This window comes from Vespula pensylvanica, chromosome 10 (genome assembly GCF_014466175.1).
Source record: "Vespula pensylvanica isolate Volc-1 chromosome 10, ASM1446617v1, whole genome shotgun sequence".
Lineage (NCBI taxonomy): Eukaryota > Metazoa > Arthropoda > Insecta > Hymenoptera > Vespidae > Vespula > Vespula pensylvanica.
The window spans coordinates 1,994,588-2,014,352 of NC_057694.1; the positions used below are offsets into that span (position 1 = coordinate 1,994,588).

Consider the following 19,765-nt stretch of genomic DNA (forward strand, 5'->3'; position numbering starts at 1 on the left):
AGAATTTTATTTATTTATTCAATAAATTGTTTTTTCGTCACATTACGTTTTGTAGTTGTTCAATTAATTGTATAAAATAACAATGGAAAGACGAGAGAGAGAAGATAGAATAAAAAAAGAAAGAAAGAAAGAAAGAAAGAAAGAAAGAAAGAAAGATCAACGACATCGAGGAAATACGAAGCGACTTATGTACGTATGTAAGTTAGTTGTGTGGGATGGATATGTGCATGCCGCGTGTGTAGGTCGATTCTCTCCGGCGAGGTGCAACACGTGGTTGTTGCGCGTAACGATTCTCGAGGCGTGTGATTCTCAAACGAGACGAGTTGGCGTTTAACTATTCCAAGTCAGTTCTTTCATTCTCGATATAACTTCATTCTTTGTAATAAGATATCTCTATCTAAAATCCGTCTAGAATACGTAAAGATATTTTATACAATGTTAATTTGATTAAGTAAAAAGTCCTATCGAATAGTTTTAATTAATCGTTTCAATCGTTAGAAATATATTAATATATCTTAGAAAAGTTAAATACACATACACACACACATATATATATACAACATATTTAACTAACTTTACTAATTCATCGATATTTGCCGTAGATGATTTCATAGTATGTTTGTCTTCTTTTGCGTTATAGAAGAAACGAAAGAAAAAAGAAAAGAAACATAAGATACCGAACGAGAGAATGAGATACATATGACATTGAGATCGTTCAAGGTAAAATTTCGACGCAAGCAACGTCGAATTAGCTTGCGCGATATTGGCAAATAGTCTGTTCACACCTGAACGGCGGTCAACGTCCAGCATGAGTCACGTTCAAAAAATCCTGTTCGGTCCATTTCCAAGTACGTATTAAGATTGAAACGTCTACGTGGATATTTTCGCTATTATACAGTACTACGTCTCCTTAACTACTCAACCACGGTCTCTTTGCTGACAGGCTTCGAACGGCGAAAGTTGCGACATGATTTGCGTTTGTTTCGTGTGATCTTGACCACGCTCGATTTTTTTTTCTTTTTCTTTTCTTCTTTTTCTTCTTCTCTTTTTTGTTCTGCCTCTTGACGATAGGTCAATGAACTCTTTTTAACATAGCCGAATCATTCTGACCCGATCGACGTTACAAAGATTATTTTTATTCATCCTACTTACATACGTATGTGTATATATATATATATATAAAACATATAAATCGTAAAAATATTATTTCGAATGAAAATCTCGATAATTATTATTAAGAATATATACATTTCATATTTAATTAAAATAATCGTATGTTTGTTGTGAAACATTGAACTTTCGATGATTTGATAACTACGAGAAATATTTAGTTAATTGATGAAATATATCGATTACTATATCTATTGTAATGTTACGAGAAATATAAAACATCGAGAAGCACGTAGAACGTATATACAATATTTTACTAACGCATTTTCATAGAAAACGAAATCTGAACAAAACTCGTGAACCCATAAAGATCGTTAGAAAATATAGAATCCGTTAGAAAGAAAGATCGATCACGTTTCGTACGTCTTTAATTTTGATTTTCTAGTTTTCTCTTTTTTCTTGCAAATGTTTTGTAAATTTTGCGATGGATGTGTAAAACGTTGTAAGTTATATTCAACGCATAATAAAACTTAGCTTTACGAGGGTGTAGATGTAAAAAGCAAGCAGTTGCATTGCCCTAGGTGGATGAAAAGGAGAAAGAGAGATAGATAGAAAGAGAGAGAAAAAGAAAGAGAAAGAGAAAGAGAGAGAGAGAGAGAGAGAGAGATAACGTGAACGTGTGCAACATAGAGAAAGAGAGAGAAACGTATAACAGATGTAGTGTGGGTGTAGGAGTCGAGAGTGTATGGCAGACGATGTCCGGCCATGACCCTGCTCCGTTGGTCGAGCCTCCTCTCTTTGCGGAGAAAGAGAGAAAGAGAAAGAGGAGAAGGAGGAGGAAGAGGAGGAAGAGAAGGAGGAGGAGGAGGCGAACGTGCACTCGCTCGCTTGCTCGAAGTAGAGAAGGAGAAAGAGTATAGTAGATGGAGAGACCACTGGTCAGCCACACCGCAGTAAAACGCGCTATAAAACGCGATGCAACGGGGTCTCTCTATCTTTTTCTCTCTTTTTCCTTTTTTCTCTCTTTCTCTGTTTCTTTTTCTCTCTTTCTCTCTTTCTCTCTTTCTCTCTTTCACGTGGCACGCACCAAAGCGTTCGGTCAAATCTCTCGAACGTCGATCTTCTTTCTATCCAAGTTTGTTTCTTGTATTCATCGTAAGGATGAATCTCAGTTAACTAACGTTACTGTTCGTTTCTATTTTCGATAAAATCCAAAGGAAAATTTACGATCTGTCTGAGTTCGGATTTCGTCGAAAGTTTCGTCGAGCTTTCGTCCGTTTATTGAATCGTTCGTGAAGTTAAATAAGAAAAATAAAGAGTACGTTTAATAGAAGGAGTAAAAGTAATGAAAGATCGATTTGTTTAAATCTCGTTATAAAACGTTATCGAAGTCTTGTCATCATTTATAATATAATCCTTTAAATATTCCACTTTATTTTTAATAAAACGAACGTAGATACGTAGAAACGAATGATAAATTATTCAAAGAAATTTTTCATTATTTCGTTAGAAACGACGAACCGAGAAGAGGACGCACGCTCGTTATATTCGTTCTATATAAAAGTAAAGATAATTTCAAGTATGATAACTCTTATAGGATAGATTCGAAATCGTCGAAAATAAATGATCATTGTAATAATACGTCGTGCAAAAGTTCCAAGGAAAATTTAACTTCGAAATGGCGATGGGTCAAAGGCCGCCGGCAAAGTCGCCCGCGCACGTACATACAAACGTACGTACGTACGTACGTTCGTACGTTCTCGCGCGGTTTTCTAAACGGAAATAGTAACGCGACGGAGAGAAAGAGAAAGAGAAAGAAAAAGAGAAAAAGGAGGGGAAGGGGAATAGGCGGGCGAGGGTCAATAACCATACTTGCCGTGCTTTTGAGTGCGAGAAGATGCAGAATTGCGGCGGTGGGAGCTCGTGTGGTTGCATCAAATCGGGGCTTTCGGGTAGTATTTATAGAAACAGCTGTGGGCAGGCCCGCGTATTGCCGACGTTGCTGTGTCGGTGGAGTAGAGACCGCGAAAATCTACTTTCTCCATCTCTCTCTCACTTTTCGAACGCGTTTTAGCAACGAGAAACTTCCCCCTCGTCATCGCTCTAAAAACGTAAGTGTGGCAATCACGATTACGCGGGCGTAAGATGAGATTTCTCTCTTCGGGAGACTTTTAGTCTCCGTTTAAATTTCAAATTGGAAATGAGAACACGGAAAAGAAAGAAAAGGAGAGAAAGAGAGAGAGAAAGAGAGAGAGAGAGAGAGAGAGATCGAGAATCGAGATTAGTAGAAGAAGATAGAAAGAGAGAAGGGAGCGTCTGTATACATTATAAAAAATGTAGCGTATTCGTCATTGTAAATTGTCGGATAGAATCCTCTATCTATCTTTTTCTTTTTTTTTTTTCTCGCGCGGGTATCTCTCTCCCGTTTCATTTTCTTTTTCATTCAAAAAAGCTAAAAGATCTCTTTCGTGAGGTTCTTCAAAAATTCATTAGACTCAGCGACAGAAATCGTCTTGACTCTCCTCTCTCTCTCTCTCTCTTTCTTTCTTTCTCTCTTTCGCTTTCGTCGACGATTCGTTATCGCGAGCGAGTAAACCGTACTTTATCTCGAAACGCGAAGCAGACACTCGAGAACCGCAGCACTTCTTTTTATCTCTTCGCGTCCACCGTGCGCTCTTTATCTCTCTTCTTTCTCTCTTTTTCTCTTTCTCTCTCTTTCTTTTTTTCTTTTTCTTCTCTCTTTCAGTCTATCAATCGTCCACGGTACGATCGAAACCTTCGAAAGATATTTCATCTAGGATTATTTCTTAAACGAATAGCGTTTTAAAGAGGCGCGAAATATTTTCACGCTCTCTTGAATTCTCACTCTCTCTCTCTTTCTCTCTTTCGTTCACGACAGGGTAGAATAAGGGCACGCATCTTCAACGGTTCATGAAATTCGGCAGATCTTATCTCTACCGAACCCTTCTTCCGATTAGTACATAAGTCCCGTTTATCTCTCTTTGTCATCGAAGATTCCATCGTTCTCGTTTATTATCATTTATCTTTACTTTCTCGCAGAACGATGAAATATCATTCCTTAAATATCCTTTTAATTCGCATAGTGTTTAAATGACCGTAAAAAGGGCAAACTTTAGGTTAAAAAAGAAAAAGAGAGAGAGAGAGAGAGAGAGAGAGAGATGATAGAAATTAGAAGAAGATAAATAGATAGTTTGCAGGAGGCCACGAATCCTAGTAGAATATTTCTTCCTACTTTATTTCTTTCTCTTTCTATATCTTGGACTTGTTCGCGTGAGCGATGGCCTGGAATCACGCTCGGTAAATTTATCAAGAACGAACGCGTACGAGAAGGAGATAGATAGATAGATAGATAGATAGATAGAGAAAGGAGAGAAAGAGAGAAAAAGAGAGACGAGGTCCGTGCGATAAAAGAAAGAGACGATGACGGTAACGAGGATGGGTGGGTGGTAAGATGATGGGAGTCGAAGGGAGCCGAGGTCGAAAACACTTTATTTAATTTTCGCGGCTCACGAAACGCATCCTGGTCGCACGTGTCTGTATCTCTCTTTCTCATTTAAAAAATAAACAAGCGAGAGCCTCGTCTCGATCGTTGCCATTTCATGAGAAAGATTCTATTAAATAGCGAATAATTCATTTTATTTTCTTCATGGTTATTGTATGTTTTGATATCGTTCGTAACAAGTAGAAGTAAATTATGAAAATTAGAAGGAAATAAATATCCGTCGATGAAATTTTAATGTACGTTTTCATGATATCATGATTCAAATTAAAATGATACTAATGGGTAATTATGTAAATATAATTGTAACTTGTAAGAAAGAGATGTAACGTACCTTGTGTGTAAAATATCGAAAGATCAACTTCGAGAGAGAAAGAGAAAGAAAGAAAAAGAGAGAGAGAGAGAGAGAGAGAGAGAGAGAAAGTAATCTGTGGTTTCTCGACGCGAGAAGCACACAACTGATGCAATCGCTATCGCATTATGCGTCTTATTGAATCGAGATTACAGCACTCGGATAACGACGACGAGACCCTCTCGATATTAACGTTTCATTCGCTAGGATGCACAGGCTCATCTCTATCTCTCTTTCTCTCTCTCTTCTTCTCTATCTTTTGTAAACCAAGAAGATCGAGCCTCTTCTCTTCCATTTTCGATCTACGATTTCAATCTGAACGTGATATTTGTACGAGCAGACCTTTTCTCGAACTTATATAAGTACCGTAGGGCGTTAGTAGTAGATAAGCGATTATTATTCGATATTATCAATCATGACAACGCAAGACGAATTAGTTCAATTCGTTTTTTCTTTTGTCTTGTTTCTTCCTTTTTACTTACTTATCTTTAATTTCTTTTTGTGTGTTTTTTTTTCCTCTCTTTTTTTCTTTATTCGATCGAGTCTCAAATACTTATTTATTTAGTTCTTCCCCGAAGTAGAAAATGAATCATTTAGTAAGAATCTTTTTTTCAGATTCACCGATGCATGAGTTTCTTATAATCTTCCAATCTTTATCCAAGATATCACGACGATTCTTTTTCAACAGTAAAATAATCCAGTAAAATAATATCTTGCATTAATTGTATCTTTTTTTCAAGTTAACAATGTTATTAACACGAGCACGTTGATTCCTTTTTTTTTTCTTTTCGTTCTTGTTCTTATAAAATAACGCGACTTCGTTCTTTCTTTTTTAATTATTTAATTAATTCAACTTGTTACGAATGGAAGATTAGATTTAAAAAAAAATTATTAGAAAAAGGAAAAAAAAAATCGAATCTTCGACCCTTTGAGGGTACTGTACTACTTATTACACTAGTATACCAACTATTATTATTACTACTACTACACTACTACTACTATTACTACTACTATTATGGTATACGTCGTTAAAATTCCATGATGTTAGGAAAGACAATGGCCCCGAGTCTACTCGAAAGCGCAACGACAGCAATCTACTATACTACACAACGCAACACAACAACGTGCTCGAGCGTAACGCGTTCGGACCTGTTCGTGCTTGTTTTTTTCTTTTTTTTTTCTTTTCTTTTTCTTTTTTCTTTTTTTTTTACGTTCTCTCAGCTGTCCAAGGGCTCGATGGGACACACCGAGTACCGAATGGCGCACATATCATTTTTTTTCCTCGACCCTCCGCCAACAACGGGCAACGAATTAACAGAGACAATGGCTCGCATTATACTTTGCCTCGGAGACAGACAGTTTACTTCGTTTTTGGCTCTCTCTTTCTCTCTCTCTCTCTCTCTCTCTCTCTTTGCTTTTAGCCGACATAAATTTCGTCTCGCTTCGTCTCGCGAGCTCGTTAAACGTTCTCTTTTTATCTCACAATTTTCGTCTTACAATAAATTAGAAATATTAAAACGATCACGGAAGTCGCAATAATAATTCTAATTCATTCAAAAGGAGAATAATGTAATCATCGAGATGGATTGAAACGAGGAAATATCATATTCTTTGCTTATACAATTAGATAAAAAGGAATCGATTTATTCATAAAGAAAGAAAGAAAATGATTTATAATAATGATCTGGCGCTTGTAACCACGCGTCTTGTTAATAATATCGCTACTCGTAAGAGTCGTATTTTTGATACGTAATGATAACAAGAATAGAGAAGGAGGAAATGGATTTGAAAGAGGGAAAGAGTGGTTAAGAGAAAGACAGAATGAACGGAAGGAGGAACGACGCAATTGAAATCGTAGCCTATCTATCGTGTAATATACGTCTCTCATTGTCACGGAAAAGTGGCGAATGTGAGTCGCGATAAAAAGTATTTGCGCTCGAGCGGCGCTTACGCCGACGCGTGTACACGCACACATATACATAACTATATATACGTATACGTAAAAACATAAGTATACGTATAGATTCGTATGCATCGTGAAGGAGGAAGAGGAGGAGGAGGAGGAGGAGGACGGTGCAGTGGCCGAGCGTTGCAAGTATTTTACGCGTTCGTATGGCTCTTACCCTCTCTGTGTACATATATATATCTGTGTGTGTGTGTGTACGTATAATTCGTGTGTATATCGTAGTAGCAAGAGTAGGAGTAGTAACAGCAGTAGCAGCAGCAACAGAAACAGCAACAGCAGCAGCAGCAGCAGCAGCATGCAGCATGCAGCAAGCAGCAAGCTCTGCACGCGGCCTTGAGAGAGGTTCTTTGTGCGGTACAGCGTTCACTGCCGATTGCTCGTATGTATATATATACGTACAGACATCTACACACACATACCATCTATAGTTACGTATATATGTATTGTTTGTAAATGTATGCAATCATTCGCCTTTCGTTGTATTATTGTCGTCGTTGTTACATATACTGTAACAAGTTGCGTTGCACTTATGTACAAAGTGCGCTCCATGTGACTCACGTGCTCGCATATGCTACCGGCGTATATACTCTCTCTTTCTCTCTCTCTCTCTCTTTTTCTCTCTTTTTCTTTCTCTTTCTTTCTATCACTTTTTCTCACATGGTCTCTCTTTCTCTCTTCCCGCGGATCCATATAACTTCGTCGAGATATATACACCAAGGAAAGCACACGAGAGTTACTGAAAGAGAGAGAGAGAGAGACAGTGAGAGAGAGAGAGAGAGAGAGAGAGAGAGAGAGAGAGAGAGTGCATGCGGGTGTCGGCCACGTGCGCGTTGCACTTTTTGCTCGCGCCACTCGCGCCTCTCCTCTTCGTCCTCGGCGTCGAAATTTATATGTAGAAGTACACATGCGTCCCTTTACTTCGAAGTTTCTCTCAGCGCCTACGATTTTCGCGAACGACGTCGAACAAAGCTTAATTACTCAACGTTCGTTTACCTTATTTTATTGACTCGTATATACTATCATATATGTGTATATATATATATATATATTTTATTTTTCTTTTTTCTTTTTATAAAGCACATAATGCTCTTCCTTTCTCGAGAACGAACGCACGCGTACATATTGAAAATTTTCTTTTTTTCTTTTTTCTTTTTTAAACGAGAATACTACTCGTTCTAAGAGTCGAAAGCCATGTTTTTTTTTTCTTTTTCGTTTTTTTTTCATTCATCCGACATTTATCTATGTATGCATATATGTAGATACGTTAGATGGATCGTGAAGGTTTGTAAGTAAGATTACGCAAATAAGAGAGGAAAGTCGTTTATTGAAATCGCTTTGGCGGGCAAATGAATTATCGGATTCAGAGGCGATATAAATCTCTTTTGGTAAAGGTCCGCGCGTGGGTTTCTCACGGGCGTCTTGCCGTTCGAGCAACGAGCAACTAGCAACTAGCAACAACAACGAAGAGAAGGAATGAATCGTTGAATGTACACTACCACCACTACCATCATCATCATCATCATCATCATCACTACTACCACCACTACTATAACTATCATCATCATCATCGTCGTCATCGTCGTCGTCGTCGTCGTCGTCGTCATCGTCATCACTATGGTCACCATCATCATCATCACCGCCGCCGCCGCCATTACTGTTTCGAGTGACATTTCGTTTGAAAAAGCCAGCAGACAGATACACTCATGTGTACTATAGGTAGAAAGTAACGACGTTAAAAGGACGATGATCAACGGGAGGACGAAGAGATCCTCTGTCTTTCTCTCTCTTTTTTCTCTTTCCTTCTCTCTATCTTTCCTATGTGCTAAACGCGTTTTGCAAGCAGTGGAAAGTGGTTATATTATCGAGCGTGGATTTTACGAGGAGGAAGAAAGAGAAGTTGAGATTCGATCGAGCGTCGTGTGTAGGCGAGGATGCTAAGATCGAGCATGCTCGATGGGTTGTGAAGTAAAAGAAAAAGCACGTTAGAGAAAGAGAAAGAGAGAGATAACGAGAGAGAGAGAGAAAGAGTCATCTTACGAGAGACGTTTACTCGAAATGTCAAGGATGCAACCACGTGCGAGCGAGCGAACGAACGAACGAGCGAGCGAGCGCACGCGCCAGTAAGAGAGGGAGAAAGAGAGAGAGAGAGAGAGAGAGAGAGAGAGAGAGAGAGAGTGAGAGAGAGATAATGTAGATGGATAGAAAGAAAAAGCGATAGACTCGCCTCACGAAACAATGCTACTCGGAGGCGCGCTGGATTATTGTTATTTTGTCACGCACGCTCTCCACGTAGGTACATACATATACATATATGTATATATGTATATGTATAAATACATATAATGCATGCATGTATATGCATAAATACATGTGTGTGTGTGTGTGTATGCATAGGTACATATATCATGCGAGGGACGACGTCAGGGAGAACGAGGTGGGACTTTGAAATGTTTCCGAGGGCCCGCGGCGTGAACGAACCTTCGAACGATTTTGTTGCATTCGTAAAGTTTGAACGGTTTAGATTTCGTTTCCTTTTACCTTATTACCACTATCTTCGAATGTAATCTTTCGTGTAAACTCGATAAGAAATTATAACACGGTGGTGAATACCTATATTGATATCGATATTTAAGAGTGATTCGTTCGAAGTGACGTCGTTCGAGATGATAAAAATGAAAAAGAAAGAAAAATGAAAGACGTTTATGTACATATTTATATGTGTGCATATATATATATATATATATATATATATCGTGTGTGTGTGTATGTGGGCTCGTTGGTGTGTATATATGTAATGTGTATTTTAAAAGTGGAGTCAAGCAGTCTGCTGGTATGATTCGAAAGAGATAAGCTGACTTTTCTCGAAGATAAATCGATAAATATTATTTCGAAGATTTCTCGAAGTTATATTGCGTTAATTAAATTTTCTTATCGGTACAGTCATAGGCGATAGCATTTGAAACAATAATACTACTTTTGGTCGGTAGTTTTAAAAGTATTTGAAACGTGTAATAAGGAGCTCGTGTTGCATTGCGGACGTCAAAACTCGAAGGCCGTATGTTCGCCCTTCGTAAGTCTTAAAACACGATCATTATCCAACAATGTCGTTCCTCGCCATTCTCGGACACGTCGTTACCTTGTTACGCGTGACACGCTGACGTTAAACCCTTATAAGCGCGATAGCGGTTGCTCGCGCCTTTCCATTAAGCGTACGACATAATTTCAACGTCGAACGATCACCCGACGTGCTACAATGTAGCTCTCACCGATAAACCCTTATTATTATTATTTTTCATTCTTTTTTTTTTACACGGAAAAGAAAGAACCGGCACGAGCAACTCTCTTTTGTGCGCGATTACATTTGAAAAAGAAAGAGAGAGAGAGAGAGAGAGAGAGAGAGAGGAAAAACTCCAAAAACTGATAAGAGAAATTGATCGATTCAATCTATATCAATCTCAAAATCAAATCTTTTCGTTTCTTCCACCATATCAATATTCGATGATATTGACACTTTTATGTATGTAGCTTGATATAGTATAAAAACTGTTGATGTCATTATATCATTTTGTAAAAATAATATTTTTCTTTCCGAATTGTCTCGAGTTACATTTATAAACGTTCGTGTCCATCTGTTCGCAGATCCTCGTCGTCAAGGGAACACAGTAGGTTCGCGAGAACATGGATTGGTTCTGTTGGATCAAGATATCGCTAGATTACCGTTACCAGATTTAGTATCATCGGCGATGCAACAATTGCCACCTCCATCGCCGCAGGTTACGGTTTCCGCACCTACCAGCCCGACGAGGGATGCTACGTTTCAATTTCCAGAATGTAGTGGTACCAATAACGTAGCCGCCGCTGCGGCCGCCGCAGCCGCTGCTTCCTATGCAAATGTTGCCAGAAACGACAATTATGAGAATGAGGATGAGGAAGGGGCACCCGTGCCAACTCCAAGGCCACGGCCACGAAGACGCAGACCAATAAATGTTCGTGTCCCTTTGAAGAAGACCTCGCTCACTCTTGAGCCAACTTGCAATGGTGACAGCACTTGTTGCGAACATCCTGGTCACGCTTTACGTAATGGACAATGGTGGATTAGCATTGGGGCCAACCTAAGAAACATCGCCGATGATTTCCAGGCGTCCAAGACAAAGGTTAGCCTGAAATGTCTTTATCTACAAACGATGATAATACTCGTGACGATAATATTGTCGTTTTGCGTGTTTCATTACTATTGGAACGTATCATCAATCGAATCAAATCCTTGAGATTGAAGAATCAATAAGCGTTAATTTCTACAAATTCGTTTTATATTTATAATCAATCGTAGGTAATATGATTGTTAAGTTTAATACATATATCGTATTATTAGTTAGTTACTTCACGATTACGATTAACCAACACTATCGGGTCATTCTTATCTTATCGTTTAACATCGACCAGATGTTACGAATTTATGTTACGAATTTAGATCCAATTAGATACGATCGTTACGATTAACTTTTATGATGAAATACGAAGAATTTAGAAGACATTACTTTACGTAATTAAGTAGGAAGAGGTTTTACCTTCCTTCCTTTCTACCTTTTCTCCCATGAAAAAGGAAAAGAGAATGATTTAAAGATAATTTCTCGTTTAGCAAACTCACCATTTTATTTCGAATTTATCCCATCTTTTTGTCTGTCACGAAAGGTTTTACCGTCCTTTACGGTTACTCACCCCCTTAACGTTTCTAAATAATTCTTCTTGGCATAAATCCCGAACGATTTCTCGCAGTTTCTATTTACTTTTATATATATAAAGACGGTCCTATTTTCTCACGCTTAGGATTTAATGGCATCCTATAATGATCATAGCCACGAATTCGTTTCTATACGTTTTTCTTTCTCCGGACATCAAACACACACACACATATATATATATATATATATATATATATATATATATACAGAGAGAGAGAGAGAGAAAGAGAGAAAAAGAAAATACAGAAAGAAAAAGAGAAAGATAGAGAGAATGGTAGGTAGAAGGGCATAAACGCGAATTTAGTTATATCATGGCAGTGTGGATGTCCCGGAGGTGTAATAAATATCGACTCGCCATCCGTTAAGACGTCTAGTATTGCTCCCGTGGTGTGGTTGCTCCCGTACCACCGATACTTCATCAAAAACTCTACCCACGCCTTCCAGCTATCTCTCTCTCTCTCTCTCTCTCTCTCTCTCTCTCTCTCTCTCTCTCTCTCATAATTTCTTTCTTTCTCTATCTGTCTCCATTCTGTCTGTTTTTCCTTCTTCTTTCTTTTCTATCTCATTCTCTATACACTATCCCATACAATCGAACATGCAAAAATCTTCCCATACAAGTTCGACCCAAGAAACATTCTTTTCTCTTGTTTGTTATTCTCATCATCGTCGTTATTATCGTCATTAAGAAAATCTCGAAAGGCATTGTTTTAGATCGAACTCGATGGCTACGCGTAATCTCTGATCAAGAAGGGAAAAAAGAAGTGGAAAATACGATCCTCTTTCTTTTCTTTCTTTCTCTCTCTCTCTCTCTCTCTCTCTCTCTCTCTCTCTTTTATCTTTCTTCTCTTCTTCTTTTTATCCTATCTCGCCTTTATCCTCTTTGAAGATTCGTCAGCGTGATACCCAATTCCGAAACGTCTAATTATCGCTGCTTAAGTGCCGGTAATTGAAGGGGGACCAACAGAACCGTGAAATCGAAGAAATCCTGACGGCTTTTCAGAAACCATCTCTATCTATCCTCTCTCTCTCTTTCTCTATCTTTCTTTCTCTCTTTGTCAGTCTCTGTCTCTTTCTTTTTTCTTTCTTCCTTTCTTTATCCTCCCTCCACTTCATTCAATCGATCGACACTCGTACAAGCTAGTCTCGAGTTCGGCTAATACCGCCCCCAGACACACTTTCGACCCACGACCTTTTATTTATTTCCACGTCGATCCTTAGCTTTGTCTTTAACTTCGAATAATTCTTTTTATTTTGTTACTGTCATAAATCAGCCGAACTCCGAGGAAGAAATTCTTTTTTTTGTCGATAAAATTCAATATAACTTCATTTATAATTCTTATTGCATTCAACATTAATTAATTCTTTATGAAACAATATGAATTTCAAATCAAACACACACACACACACATATATATATATATTTTCAATTTGATTTATCGTCAATTTTTATTAACAAAATTGATGGTTAATTCATAATAACCGAAGTTATTAATATTTTAATAAATGTTTAATTACACATACTTAGAGTATAATAATTCAATCGATATTTTGTTATTGCATAATTTTTCTATAGAAACAAAATAAACAAATTTGTTCTACGGAGTGCTCGGAAATTTTCATGAATTATTTCATTCAATAGATATTTCTTTCCGTCGTATAATTACTTAAAAAAAAAAAAAAAGAAAGAAAAAATATTGAATTTTCTTTAAGAAAAAATAATTCGGTATAGTTATTACACATAGTTAAGATACTCATCTTTGACGAAAGTTCAGATTTTCAAGAAGAATAAAGAGGAGAAGGAAAGAAGAGAATGAGGCTTAGTGGATAGGTCGACGGGCGTAAATTACGAGCGCGATTTCTTCTCTCTTTCTTTTCTCTCTCTCTCTCTCTCTCTCTCTCTCTCTCTCTCTCTCTCTCTTTCTTTCTCTTTTCCCTAGTCGTTTCTCGTGGAAAGCCACGAACTCGACGTCGTGTTTTACATATGCATGGGAGAGTAAGCGAGCATGTAACGGCTAAGTGGCCACATCCCCTTACGTGAAAGTTAAGTGGGCATGGCGTAGCACGAGCCGTGGGGCCACGGGCCGAGAAAATTATCTTCAATTATCTCGCCCGATCGAAGAAGTCTTTTATCTTTCTCTCTCTCTCTCTCTCTCTTTCTTTCTCTCTCTTATTCTCTTCTTATACATTCTTCTCCTTAACTTTGCAAAATTTATTATTTTTCGTATACAACTTTTCTTTTATTTATCTGCTCGTGATAGATAATTAAAAGATTTTTTTAAATGTCTGACGGAATATAAATACGATCGAAATCAAATGACGTATTGTAACGTAAAATAGTTCGATTAATAAATTTCGTAGAAGAACTTTAATTAGTCCATCGTGAGATATTTATTAAGAGGAATAGTAAATTAAGATGTAGATCTTATAGACGTCTACAGCTCCTAACTCGCTTAGGTTCTAACGCGATCGGTGAAGAAACTTACAGAAAGACAGAGAGAGAGACAGAGAGAGAAAGAGAGAGAGGGAGAGAGAGAGAGAGAGAGAGAGAGAGAGAGAGACAGAGAGAGAGAGAGAGAGAGAATGAATTTCCTCTTGGTTTCGTGCAGAGAGTCGTCCTGCCGACATTTATCAGCCGCTTAAATTATCAGTCGACGTGCAAATTGATACATTAGTCTCTGGCTGCGGTAGCGCCAAGTAACGGATCTTTGAATTGCTATGTCGTAATAATGTAAGGTAAACGTTTGGAGATCGATAAATTGAAATAGAGAAAGAGAGAGAGAGAGAAAGAGAGAGAGAGAGAGAGAGAGAGAGAGAGAGAGAGACAGACAGACAGAGAGAAAGAGAAAGAGAAAGAAAGAGATATGTCTCTAAACGTACCACAAAATTTTCTCTTATTATTATTATTTTCACTTACCGAATGAAAACTATTCGTCGCCGCGAGTTCGAATATTTTCCATGGATAAAAAGAAGAAAAAGACGAAGACGTAGACGAAAACGAAGACGAATATGAAGAAGATGGAGAAGACGATAACGACGACGACGACGACGACGACGACAACGACGACGACGACGACGAAGAAGAAGAGTAAGAAGAGTCAACGTTCTCGTCGAAAGTGCGTTGCGTACGCGACCCGTCGAACCGCAACTTCTCTTTTCCATCGATTCTTTTTCTTAATATCCGACGGGCAAAAGCCGGGCGAATGCATGTTCTGGTCGTCGCCGTTTCCATGGCAAACCGCCGCGCAATTACGTTGCACAATAATCTATCTGCTCTGTGTGTGTTATATGGTATAAGAAATGGTATAGGTATGTGTTTGCTCGTGCCCGATAGAAAACGGGCTTCACCCGTAAGAAAGAGACCAATAGAAGGCGTTGAGAAGAAGGATTTAGATGGATAATTTAATAGCTGGAAATAAATTTTATTTATCGATCGATACATTACCAGGCAATAACACTGGCGATACATAGACGCGCGTTCTGACCCCCTTGGTGTTTTAGACTTCTCTCGAGCATCGTTTTCCTTTAACTCTTAAGTTTAAAGAGTATATTAGAAATTTATTTTCCATCTTCGAAACGATTTCACAAACGTGTTCTCGTGCGTTGTTCAACTTCGGTAGAATAATAGTAGAGGAAGACAACGTCTAAGATCTAATACTCGTTATTTTATCGTTATTACTATTAACGTCAGACCGGAACGTCTGTCATTCGACGAAATAGAGAAAGTTGGAGTTCGTTCGATTTACTCGGGAAATATCTCTTTGTCCTTTTTCTATATCGCAAGTGTGAAACATTAACAAAGCCTTCTCTCTTTTTTCATATATATATATATATATATATATATATATATATCTGCAATTGAGCATAGAAGAAAGAGAGAAGGAGAAGGAGAAAGAGAAGGAAAAGAATAGGCGAGAGAAAGGACAGTATTAATTGACGAGGAGGACTCCCACGGGTCCTTCTTGGTCGAGTAATAATTCTCTCTTAATGTGACTCTTTCCTTTTCTCTTTCTCTTTCTCTTTCTCTCTCTCTCTCTCTCTCACTCTCACTTCGTACATTACTCTGTTCCACCCTCTTTTCGTTCTTTCTCCACCTCTTTGTTCAACGCCCGAGATAATCTCTTCTCTCGCACGAGAGATGACCGACGAGACACTGTTTTTCTTTCTCGTTTATCGATACACAGACATAAGAAAATACGAGATTTTCGCGTATACCAAGAATACATATATCTAACACTGTCAAACAACTTGAGAGTGTTAGAGACGGTGTTAGAGAGGTGTGAGAGGAGGATGTTCCCCGATCGAATGGGCGATGAACAGATATTATGGTCTCTAGCCATAAAAGCCCCGCCTCTAGGAGATTGCCCTTTTCTTCGGACGCGTTTATTATTGCTTCGTGAATGCGTACGAGAGAGAAAAAGAAAAAGAGAGAGAGAGAGAGAAAGAGAGAGTACGTTAGATTAAGACGAAACGGGAATCGGAAGTCGCGTTTCAGGATTATCTTGAGAATAGTAGTCGCTGGGTCCGAGACAAAGAAATAACTTCCATCATTTCTCTTCCGTTTCCTTTTACACGAAGAAATCGTTTCAATCTTGTATATCGTCTGCAACGAGTATGTATATAGGTGATTTAATCGGGGGTTAAGATGGGAAAGATACACGACCGTCTATTTTTACTTATTTTTTTTGCAACTATTTTTCTCTAAATCCTGTCTATATCATTTCATTTATATATACACATAGATACATACACACACACGCATATAGTGAATCCATAAGATAGGAGTGATCGACGATATTACTTAAATATTATTATTTATTGAAATTATTCATTACTATGATAGAAATGTATCATTTTCAATACAGATACGGACGATATAAACGTACAGGGAAATAATCGTATATTAAATCATGGAGAATAAATTATCACATTCGCAACGGTAAAACTATTCTGAAAGTTTAGATTTTGCCATTGCGTGTTACAGAACGCCGAACTGGAGAACTCACGACTGTCGTTGGTGACTTCCGGTTTCCCGAGCAACACAAACGGCAACAGCCTATCCACCGACGATATTTTGCGTTCCATGATCCCAGCGTCTATAAGAGAGACGACGTTATGGGTGACAGTGGCTCTCTACCTCGGTTGGAGGCTTGTCTCTCGTCTACGATAAATCCATGAGCTTTCGCCTCGCCGCATCATCCCGAGCATCATCGCATTGAGAAGAGAGGACCATCGTTTAGGAAGAGAAGAAAAAGATGAGAGGAGGAGAAGAAGGAAGAGGAAGAGGAGGAGGAGGAGGAGGAGGTGGTGGTGGTGGAGGAGGAGAAAGAGGAGGAGGAGGTGGAGGATGTGGAAGGGAAAGAAGGAGGAGGAATACTTTGAAGTTCTCCGAGGTAGAGTAAGACGAGAGGAGAATTTAACGAGGGAGAACGACGATGCCTTAATTCTCTCGATCGTCTTTCAAATGTGATCTATAGATCTTCTCCTCCGAACTCTGTTCACTCGTTGCTTTTCCTGATAATTTTCTTTTTCTTTTTTGTTTTTTTCTGTTTTTTCTTTTCGAGAGAGAGAGAAAGAGAGAGAAAGAGAAAAAAGAGAAAGAGAGAGAGAGAGATGGAACGATTGATCAATCGCCTAATCGATCTCTTGGTGTGCCGAACAAATAGGAAAGTTTCGAGTACGCGGAGATATTTTTCTTGCTCCAAAACGACGGTACTACAATTCTATCATTATTGCTAATATAACTAGTATTATATATCATTATCGTTTCACAATATCCGACTTGCTGTCCTTCCTCCGATAGATTCGCCGACCTATTTAGAACGAGCATGGTGTTTTCTTGTGATCTCGATGGGACATGCGTTATGTGTCTTCCTCTTTTTTATATTCAAATTGGACCGCTCCGTCCGTTTCGAAGATGATTAAAAAAAAAATAAATAAAAATAAAAAAAAAACAAAAAAAGAAGAAAGAAAGAGAAGAAAAAAGAAAAAAGAAAAATAAAAAAATAAAAAATAAAATGAAAAGGAAAAAAAAAGAGAGTGAGAGAGAGAGAGAGAGAGAGAGAGAGAGAGAGAGAGAGAAAGAGAGAGACAGAGAGAAGAAAAAAGGAAGACAAAATTGCCGAGCAGAAGGTCATCTTTTGATACGACGACGAATATTTTCAGATTATTTTCGGCTTGCAATCAATGATCCAGTCAATCTCATCGAGAGACGATCGTTTTCTTATTTAAAATAAAAGAAGAACACTATGGCCGTTCCGGTTGAATACAAAGAGGTAGGAAGCATCGAAGAGCATAGTATTTTGCGATACGATCGCTCGCCCTCGCACCTTCGAAGGTGTAGAAAACAAGGATAGAAAGAAAGCGATAGAAAGATAGATAGAGATAGTGATAGAGAAAGATAGAGAGAGATAGAGATAGAGGTATGGGGGATGTGATTTGAGGGAGGGCTTCGGATAAAGATAAAAGACAGATAATAGAGATAGCGACAGAGAGAGAGAGAGAGAAAGAAAGGGAGAAAGGGAGCTTATGTTCTCTTCTCCGTTACGAAAGGATCGCGAAGGGCGAGAAGAAGGAAAGGAGGCAAGGGTGACGGGGAAGCTTAAAAGGACGAGATCCAAAGAGGACAAACCGAATAATCAAATGATGATCTCATTACGAATAAAATAAAGAGAAGAGTTAAAATAGGAGTAGTGTGATTATCGTGGCGAGGGGGAGAGGAACTTGATCTTTCTTTTTTCTTTTCTTTTCTTTTCTTTTCTTTTCTTTTCTTTTCTTTTTACTTTTCTTTTTCTGTCCTTTTTTCTCTCCTTTCGTTCTTTCTTTTTTTTTTATGTCTTTTACTTCTTCGTATTCTTCGTACGTACTCTTTTTATTTTTCTTTTTCTTTTTTTTTCTTCTTTTTCTTCTTCTTTGATTTCTCTATCTCCCTCTCAGTCTCGTTAAACATTGAGCGAGCAGCATTCGACGTGGCTTGTAGATAACGCGTTGTGTTACCCGGCCGACGAGATCGAGATCTTCAAAGTTCTTGAATCCGTGCCGTTCCGCGACAACACGTCGTTTCTTTTCTCCTACTTTCTTTCTTCCTTTCATTCTTCTTTCCTCCTTTTTTCTTTCTTTTTCTTCTTTTTTTTTTTTTAAACTTTTACCATTATCATCATCATCTAATTTTTCCTTTAGATCTTCGATAGCGAAACCTTAATCGATCGTGCGAAACGTGTCTCGAAGGATTTCCAAGCGTTATTAAAATTCTTAATAATTTTCTTTTTAGTTTAATTAAGTTTTTTTTTTTTTTCTTTTGTGATTATCCCGTATTGATATATAGGGATCGCGGAACGGCGCTGTGGGATGGCTTTGACAAAGTTTCTGTACATAAGAAAGATTTATCGGAGGAGTTCGCGGAGAGTGATAATTTTTCAAAAGAAAAGGAAAGGAAGGAAGGAAGAGAGAGAGAGAGAGAGAGAGGGTGAGAGAGTGAAAGCTAGAGAGAAAGAGAGAGAGAAAGAGAGAGAGAGAGAGAGAGAGAGAGAGAGTGAAAGAATGAGAAAGTAAGAGATGAGAGTGGGGGGGAAAAGATTTTTAAATGAATACACGGACGGGGGTGTAAAGCGTAATATTTGTGAGAAAGAATGCATATATATATATATATATATAGAGAATTAAAACTAAAGTAATAAAAAGCAGTAATAAGTTGACGTTAAATAATTAAAGTAGATAATCGATAGGTCGAGAATCGCAGCATCTTAATTGGCTGGCTGCGAGTCCCGTTGGACAGTTTTCAAATGATCTCCTGTAGTTTAGCTCTTAACGAAGGCGTTCTTGTTCCGCACGAGACGCCTTTTGTGGCACGCGTGCCTTGTGCCCTCCTAATTTTGTTTTTTCCCCCCCTTTCTTTTTTCTTTTTTTTTTCTTTTTTATCTCGTTTAACTACCCCCATTCCGATCCTCCTTCACATTTGTCTTTTTTCATTTTTTGGATTCTCCATCCAAAATGACTTTTTATTTTTTCTTTTTTTTTATATTATTCTATTCAATTTCGTTCGATATCTTCATCATTCTTCAGTTTCATTCATTTCTTTT

General features: G+C 38.1%; 1 protein-coding gene across 7 annotated transcripts in view; it reads left to right on the forward strand.

Moving 5' to 3' along the window:
• LOC122632196 overlaps nucleotides 1-16,979 on the forward strand; it is a 34,282-nt gene extending 17,303 nt beyond the window's left edge. For 4 of the 7 annotated variants that reach the window (XM_043818737.1, XM_043818736.1, XM_043818733.1 and 1 more), the window contains 2 exons: nucleotides 10,588-11,102; nucleotides 16,650-16,979. In XM_043818737.1, coding sequence (XP_043674672.1) covers nucleotides 10,588-11,102; nucleotides 16,650-16,865 — 731 coding nt within the window. In that variant the 3' untranslated portion in view covers nucleotides 16,866-16,979. Of the gene's footprint in view, nucleotides 1-6,030; nucleotides 7,121-7,170; nucleotides 7,205-10,587; nucleotides 11,103-16,649 lie in introns of those variants that run through there. The other 3 variants (XR_006327836.1, XM_043818734.1, XM_043818735.1) reach the window with 3 other exon arrangements.
• The last annotated feature ends 2,786 nt before the right edge of the window (nucleotides 16,980-19,765 follow it).